Here is a 9,213-nt window from a genome sequence, read left to right as displayed (position 1 = left end):
CTTTTAGGTGCTTTTCTGCAAACTCCAGACAGATCTCGTTTATCTTTTTACTTGAGGCTTCTTTCTGGCCCAGATTGGGGAGTGCTGCAGTCATGGCTGACCTTCTGTAGGTTTTTCCCATCAGTAAATAGAATCTTTGGAGCTCAGCCAGAGTGGATTTTTGGTCATCTGTGTTTCCAAGGCTCTTAGTTTGATGGGGCAGCCATCTCTAGGAATTGTCCTAGTTATTCAGACCTTCTTCCATTTAGGAATTATGGAGGCCACTCTGCTCTTGGGATCTTTTATTGTATCAGATTTTTTTTTTTTTTTACTTTTGAATGGCCTCCTCCACGCCTCCTTGATGTACTGGTATGTTTCCTGGTAGCGCCTCCATGCTCTGGACACTACTCTTACAGACACAACAAACCTTCTTGCCACAGCTCTCATTGTGCCCTCTTGGATGAGCTGACCTACTTGAGCCACTTGTGTGGGTTGTTTACTCCGTCTCATGCTACCACTAGACCAAAACATCAGCCAGGAAGCATAGGAACCGAGAAGTGGTCACCACCTGCAGAAAACACTCCTTTTATTGGGTGGGTGTCTTGCTAATTGCCTATAATTTCCACCTGTTGTCTGTTCCATTTGCACGACAGCATGTGAAATTGATTGTCAATCAGTGTATCTTCCTGAGTGGACAGTGTGATTTCACAGAAGTGTGATTGACTTGGAGTTACATTGTGTTGTTTAAGTGTTCCCATAATTTTTTTTGAGCTGTGTGTGTATGTATGCATGTATGTATGTATGTGTGTGTGTGTGTGTGTGTGTGTATGTATATATATATATATATATATATATATATATATATATATATATATATATATAACACAGGAGAATTAGAGCAGCACGTCCCACAATGTTATGATAGCGGTGCAAGCAGCGAGTGGAGCCCCGGTCAAGGCAATTCAGACATCAAGGAAGGATGCCGCAGCACACGGAAGATTCAAAAGTATAAACAGTGGTTTATTCCATGATAATACAAGTTAGCAACGTTTCTGCTGCCAGTGCAGCCTTTGTCAAGCAACAAAATGGTGACCAAACAAGATATTTATATGCAAATGAACAAACAAATCAATCAAATCAATTAGTGTAGATACAGTGTAGAAAATACATTTACGATATAGGGTAATTAAAACCACTATAATATATATGTTGTACAGGTGCTCAGCAGTGATTTAAAATCGATATATATAAGAGCAAGGGCTGCAAGTAAGGTTATAAACAATATATCATTATAAATAGTCTTAACAAGATTACATGTGTACCTAATGATTGGGAACGGGGGCTGAATGGTCACGTGATCCCGACTCGTCTCCATGTAAACCGCCGTTGCTGTGGGTAACAGCGGAGCTATGGTGTGTGTAATCGCAGGACGCCAGGAGTGGCCGCGCGGCCCCACTGTGTCAGCTGACCAGGGTGTCACGTGACCGCTCCTAAGTCCGGGCGTGCGCATTAGAAAAAATGATCGTTGTACTGCCATGGTGGTTAAGGGAAAGGAAGAGGGATCTAGTTGAAGTCTCTCAGGGCAAAAGAGAGATAGGGAGAGAAAGTATCCTATGTGTGCATATAGTGAATGAAAATAAGTTTATAGGCATTATAAGTGTATAGATATAAAAGATGTGTGAAAAGTGGATAAAAATAAAAATGTGTAGACATTAATACCCTAAGTATATGTAAAGGAAAAGATGAGCAGAAAATAAGTGCATATAGAGTGATGTACAAAGATGGAAAAGTAAATGAAAATAAAATGAATAAAAAAATAAAAAATAAAAAATAAAAAAATATATAAAAAAATAAATAATAATAAAATAATAATAGAAATAATAATAATAGTAATAATGAAAATAAAAATAAAAATAAAAATATAGAAAAAATAAATGAAAACTGAATAAATAAATATAAATATGGAAAGTATTAAAGTAAAATTAAAAATAAAGTAACAATTAAAAAATATAAATATAAATGAAGATAGTTTGGTTGTAATCAGACCCGGCTCCACATATGATTACCACGCACATCGGGCTATAAAGGCCCAACACCTCAGTTGCCCGTGCTCACCCCAATATTATGGGGGAGTCACTCTGGGGCACCCAACGGCGTCAACCGTAAGTTAAGGTCCCCAGTATCAGGCCTATGGAGGTGGGAATCCACCAAGGGCAGCCCCGCATTCGTTTACTCACACACTGAGCACGGGTATATTAATGATTACTATTATCTGTAGTAAGTATGGGATACTCCATATATATGGATTTATTACTTGCATAAATAAAATAAATAAAAATAAAATTAAAATAAAAAATAATAATACGTGAAAGTAGTGATAATAGTAAAATAATAATAACAAAATAAATATTAGAATAAAGAGCAAAAATATATATAATAGTAAAAGAATAGAAAATAAAAATAAAATAATAGAGTAATAAGAAATAAAAAAATAAAAAAATGAGAAAAATAAAAAAGAAATAAGAACAGTATGAACGTAAGGAAGAATAAAGGAAATTGTGTAGGATAAATTAAATGTGCTCCAATTATTACTTCACCATGGCAGAACTAGTCACCAATCAAGTCATTGTACAGTTTATTCAGAGAGGCGGCAGCTGACAAGCAGGGATACTGATGACCACCCTCTGCCCACGTATATCTGTAAGAAAAGATACAATAAAGGACAATTAAAAATAAAATAATGTCATAGTAGATATGATTATTACATACATAAAGGTCACCTTTCCTACTATGTGGTTACATCGAGATATTCTATCATCGTAATTATGCATTATAGATTTGGGGTGTAATGCTAAAATCAGCATTGAGTCCTTTAGGCCGAAGTGCCTGTGTCTCAAAAATCCATTTGAGTTCCAGTTTTCTCAGTTTGTTAATGCGGTCACCCCCCCTCTTCAATGGGGGGATATGATCCACAAGAACAAACTTGAGATCCCATTCCGAGTGGCCTTTTTCTGTACAGTGTTTAGACACCGGTAAGTCTAAGCGTTTTTTGCGCACGGTATATCGATGGTGATTGATGCGGGTTTTGAAATCCCATGTGGTCTCACCAACATAGATGAGACCACATGGGCATACCAAAATATAAATGACATATGAAGAGGTACATGTTAGATAATGTTTCAAGTGATAGACCTTACCACTATACGGGTGTACAAACTTAGGTCCCTTCAACATCTGTGGACAGTTAATGCATTGGCAACAAGGATAAGATCCTTTATTCTGTACTGTTAAATATCGTTGTGTAGAGGGTTGTCTCGATATATCTGTCTTCACAAGTTTATCCCTGAGGTTGCTCGAGGTTGTATCGATATATATATACCCTATATCGTAAATGTATTTTCTACACTGTATCTACACTAATTGATTTGATTGATTTGTTTGTTCATTTGCATATAAATATCTTGTTTGGTCACCATTTTGTTGCTTGACAAAGGCTGCACTGGCAGCAGAAACGTTGCTAACTTGTATTATCATGGAATAAACCACTGTTTATACTTTTGAATCTTCCGTGTGCTGCGGCATCCTTCCTTGATATATATATATATATATATATATATAATTTATATTATATTATACGTGTGTGTGTGTGTGTGTGTGTGTGTATATATATATATAATATAATTTTTTTTTCTTTTTATCTCCTGAAATGTGCCTTTTTAATGTATATAAATCTGTATAATTTCTCCTTATTAATAAAAATGATAGTCTACACATTCTAATACAAAAAATCAGATAACAAAGAAACCAGACGTACATTATAGACATTACAGGGTATTGAAACTTTAAGATGGTGTTTCTTTATATTTCTTTTCTTTAGGCCACGATTGAAAAATGTGGACAGAAGTAGTGCGCAGCATTTGGAAGTTACTGTGGGGGACCTAACGGTCATTATTACAGACTTTAAGGAGAAAACAAAGTCCCCTCCTACATCCAGTGCCACTTCTGTGGACCAACATAGTCAAAGTGGATCTGGCTCAGAAAACACAGAGAGGGGGATATCCAGGTCATCATCACCCAGGGGAGAAACCTCATCTGTAAATGGAGAATCTCATTAAAGTTGCTCTAGTATTTTCTAGATATTGTGACAAGAAACTTCTTTCTGCCAATAGTATCCACAGTTACATGGGAAATATCTGACGCAAATCTGATATTTTTGAGAAAGTGAGTATGTATGCACTTATTTTTTTAATGCTGTATTTTAAGTGCGCCTTGAAAAACAAGACTTTCAAGGTTAGTGACACCAAAAGATGAAAAGGGTTTGCATAAATGAAAATATTCACAATATTCCTGATTCATGTTGCTTGATGTAGGTACTTGGTCATTTTCCAGATGACAATAGTCCACAAGCTGCCATGTCTACCCTGTGTGATCTGGCTTTAGGAGTCTTTCCTCAACCCAATGTACAGTAGTTCTAGGGACACCATTATACCTATGCCATCCTGTAGTCTGCATTGTCTAGGTAACAAAAGTCTGTTCTTAGAGATGTAATGCTGGACATGCATGTTGGAACCATCATCGTTCATGTCTTGTAAGTTGACACTTTGCTATGTAAAGAAGGTAGCCATCTCTTATGGCTAAATGGCTGTACGAGAGTCTCCAGCAAGCATTCAGAACCTTTCACACATACTGAATATTATTTACAGAGCGGGTGTGGTGAGAGATTACATAAACCAATTTTACTGCAGTCACACAGCGTGGGCTTCTACACACAGCGATCCTCTAAATGACATCCGTGTTGTTCAGCTATTCAGAGAATTAAAGTCGTTCGGACTCTGTGAAGAGGCGCGTGGGGTTCCCATCAGTCTAGATTCATGAATAATCCCTGTAAATTACATTAAAGCAACCCCCAGGTTCTTCTGTGTTTAGGGGGGGGGGGGGGGGGGATTTACTAAACTTTAATTTTACAAACCAGTCTTTAGTAGGGTGGATAAAAATGTAACAAATGTGTGTATGCCTCTTGTCACAGCTCTAGTTGTCTGAAGCTGGCTTGGATTTCAGCTACTATGTATGCTAATTTCTGGCATAAACTAGTAAATCTGTGGGACCATGGTAGCGCACACCCCTTCTGCTAAGCTCCACCTACTTTTTACAAAACTGGTATTAATTGCACAATGATTTTCTTAAAATAAGGGTTTATGCTTAAATTTTCGACATTTTGTCATAACAGAAAGCTGGCATACTTGGTTTAGTAAATGTCTCTCCTTAATCTACAGACAGTAGCTAATGCCTTCCTTTTTCATGTTTCTGCCGCAATTTTACTTATTTTATGCAAAATTACCACCTGCTTCTCAGACTATCCTATACAGTGTATTAGCGCTGGTCCATCTAAGAACAAGAGTGACATGTCTAAGTTCTGTAGCCTAGCATGGGGAATTCGGAGTAGGCGATTGTTTTATGTAAAATAGGAAGGGGGCATGGAATCAGAAGATTCAAGGGGAAGCACCAGGTATTTTTATCTTTACATTTGGCATTTATGTGAATGTATTTAATAGAGAACCAGAGGGTCGTTTTAACCCCTTCACATTAGAACAGTACTTTCCATCAACAGTTGTCCACTGTGACTCGGATAAGCAAAATGACATCACATAAGAACTGTAGGGCTAAATGTATATGTTTATTTAAATGTCAGTCATAAGGAAATGTATATAGACCCTTTCCATTTTTAGGTGTTGCTTGCCCTATCTACGCTTAGATGTCATGTAAAGTGCACCTGCGGCCAACCCGAAAGAAAGTTAGATTTTCCTATCACTAGATAGCTTTGGATGCCCTGGTTAGGCTGGGTTCACACCACGCTTTGTTAAATACGGTTCCCGTATACAGCTGGGAGGAGGGGGCGGAGCTTAATCGCGGCGCCCGCACTCAGCCGTATTCGGCAACCGTATTTAATGCAAGTCTATGAGCCGACCGGAGTGAACCGCAGCCTCCGGTCGGCTTCGTTTTCGGCCATATGCGGTTTCCCGACCGCAGGCAAAATCGTGGTCGACCGCGTTTTTGCCTACGGACGGGAAACCGCATACGGCCGAAGCCGAGCGGAGGCTGCGGTTCACACCGGTCGGCTCATAGACATACATTAAATACGGTTGCCGAATACGGCTGAGTGCGGCCGCTGCGATTAAGCCCCACCCCCTCCTCCCAGCCTTATACAGGAACCGTATTTAACGAAACGTGGTGTGAACCCAGTCTTGCATACCTTTTTACAATTCTTTTGATAAAGTTTTGCCTGCCTGACAATGAGCATTTATAGTTTGTCTGACAACTCAGTTAATTGTCAGATGGGTGGGAGCTTAATCTTATTTCTAATGGGAGTGACTCTCTCAGGGGTGTAAATGTTTTACATTGCACGTATAAGGCATACGCTGTATACACCCCCAGTGTTAAAATTAAATTTGCACCCTTCTGACTATTAACTGAATTGTCAGACAAACTATAAGCCAACATATCTTAGGAACAGGAGGGCATCGCAAGATACTGTATAAAGATGTGTGATCAGGGCATCCTAAGCTATTGAGTGGTAGGAACGTCTCATTTTCATGGGTTATTAACAGGTCCTTTTAAATTTATTGATTCGTATGTGGCTCCTTGCAACTTGTTAGTATACTGTGTGATATTAGGCAAGGAATTCTCATGACCTGTAAAAATTCATTTTAGTTTGCACTGGGTTATGTCTCATTACAGAAAAGCTTCTTTAGCATTTATATGACCGAATAGATACTGTATTGTCAAATATTGGAAGACACAAACCATAACCTAGAGATCGTGTAACAAAACATGCAATGTAATGAAGATGACCACAGTTAAAATATCCTTCTATTGACGTAGTGATCACACTGGTTTCTTCTGGCTTCAGCTTGCATCACCATCAATCTCTCCAGTGCTGGATTAAGGGAATTTGACTAAGGTCTCTCCTGAATGCAGTAGTTTTTTTTTCCTCCTAATGCTAAATAGTTTTGCACACATTATGGATTTAGGATATGTTGCAGTATGTACAACACATTAAACTAAGGGCTAGAAGAATTTTGTAGACAGTTATCAGTGGAATGGCTGTATATATAAACAAGGATCTCAGTTCAAAGAGCTATAGAATGCCAGCAGATATAATGCTAGCCCTTTTATCCAAGTTTAAGGTGCCCATATACATTAGGCTTAAGTTGTTGAATATGGATGATTGCAACCATAATAAATGTTCTTTGGGTGAAGTTTAACAAAGACCAATCATTTTAGCTGATGGAAGACAGATTGTCATGGTTGGGAAAGAAGTAGGATGTTAGAAATCTTATCTGTAGGATCTTTCCCAGTGTCATTGATCATGTATAGCTAGTTTAAAGGGGTACTCCGTTGGAATTTTTTTTTCTAACTGGTGCCAGAAAGTTAAACAGATTTGTAAATTACTTCTGTTTAAAAACTTAAAGGGGTATTCCAGGAAAAACAATGTTTTTTATTTATATCAACTGGCTCCAAAAAGTTAAACAGATTTGTAAATTACGTCTATTAAAAAAAATCTTAATCCTTCCAATAATTATCAGCTGCTGAAGTTGAGTTGTTCTTTTCTGTCTGGCAACAGTGCTCTCTGCTGACATCTCTGCTTGTCTCGGGAGCTGCACAGAGTAGAAGAGGTTTGCTATGGGGATTTGCTTCTACTCTGGACAGTTCCTGAGACTCGTGTCATCAGAGAGCACTTAGACAAAAAAAGAACAACTCAACTTCCGCAGCTCATAAGTACTGAAAGGATAAAGTTTTTTCCTGGATGACCCCTTTAATCCTTCTAGCACTTATCAGCTGCTGTATACTACAGAGGAAATTCTTTTCTTTTTGAATTTCCTTTCTGTCTGACCACAGTGCTCTCTGCTGACACCTCTGTCCATGTCAGGAATTGTTCAGAGTAGGAGAAAATCCCTATAGTAAACCTCTCCTGATCTGGACAGTTCCTGACATGGACAGAGGTGTCAGCAGAGAGCACTGTGGTCAGACAAAGAAATTCAAAAAGAAAAGAGCTTCCTTTGGAGCATACAGCAGCTGATAAGTACTGGAAGGATTAATGTTTTTAAATAGAAATAATTTATAAATATGTTTTAACTTTCTGTCACCAGTTTAACCCCTTTGACGACCACGGACGTAAATGTACGTCTTGGTTTGGCGGGACTTCGCGCACCAGGACGTACATTTACGTCCTGTGTATGACCGCGAGCATCGGAACGGTGCTCGCATCATACACGGCAGGTTCCGGCTGCTAGCAGCAGCCGGGGACCCGGTGGTAAAGGCTGACGTCCACAATTGCACGGATGTTTGCCAATAACCCCTCAATATACACATGCAGTGCGGTACTTTGGATGATCGGATTGCCCGCAGCGCTGCCGCGGCGATCCGATCATCCAGCATGGCGGCCGGAGGTCCCCTCACCTGGCTCCGGCCGTCTCCCGTGGTCTTCTGCTCTGGTCTGAGATCGAGCAGACCAGAGCAGAAGATCACAGATAATACTGATCGGTGCTATGTCCTATGCATAGCACTGGACAGTATTAGCAGTCGAATGATTGCTATAGATAGTCCCCTATGGGGACATAAAAAGTGTAAAAAAAAAAAAAAAAAAAAAAAAAAAAAAGTTAGAAATAAAAAATAATGAAAAATCCCCTTCCCCAATAAAAATGAAAATTGTCAGTTTTTCCCATTTTACCCTCAAAGAGCGTATTTTTTTTATTAGAAACTTATTTGGGCGGCGTGCGTTAATGATCCCGTACGGTGAATGGCGTAAACGTAAAAGAAAAGTCAAAAAATGCTGCTTTTTTTTTGTCACCTTTTTATAAAAAAAAATTATCTAAAAGTTTTATATATGCGAATGTGGTATCGATAAAACGTACAGATGACGGCGCAAAAAATGAGCCCTCATACCACCCTATATATGGAAAAATGACAGTTATAGGTGGTCAAATTAGGGCGATTTTAGATTACTGATTTTGTACAAAGTTTTTTTTTTTAAGCGATACAAAAATATAAAAGTATCTAGCCATGGGCATCATTTTAATGGTATTGACCCACAGAATAAAGAACACGTCATTTTTACCATAAAGTGTATAGTGTGAAAACAAAACCCTCCAAAATGAGCAAATTGTGTTTTTTCATTTAAATGTCCTCCGTACATTTTATGGTAAAATGAGAGATTTCATTACAAAGTACAATTGG

General features: G+C 38.5%; 1 protein-coding gene across 1 annotated transcript in view; it reads left to right on the top strand.

The window, feature by feature from the left end:
- The window catches only part of YAF2 (YY1 associated factor 2), a 45,677-nt gene extending 39,803 nt beyond the window's left edge, over window positions 1-5,874 (top strand). The window contains exon 4 of the mRNA XM_056573946.1: window positions 3,857-5,874. Coding sequence (XP_056429921.1) covers window positions 3,857-4,094 — 238 coding nt within the window. The 3' untranslated portion in view covers window positions 4,095-5,874. The remainder of the gene's footprint in view (window positions 1-3,856) is intronic.
- Window positions 5,875-9,213: the final 3,339 nt, after the last annotated feature.

The sequence above is a fragment of the Hyla sarda genome, chromosome 4 (genome assembly GCF_029499605.1).
Source record: "Hyla sarda isolate aHylSar1 chromosome 4, aHylSar1.hap1, whole genome shotgun sequence".
Lineage (NCBI taxonomy): Eukaryota > Metazoa > Chordata > Amphibia > Anura > Hylidae > Hyla > Hyla sarda.
Note: the sequence above shows the minus strand (reverse complement) of the source record. Positions and strands in the feature narration are given on the sequence as shown.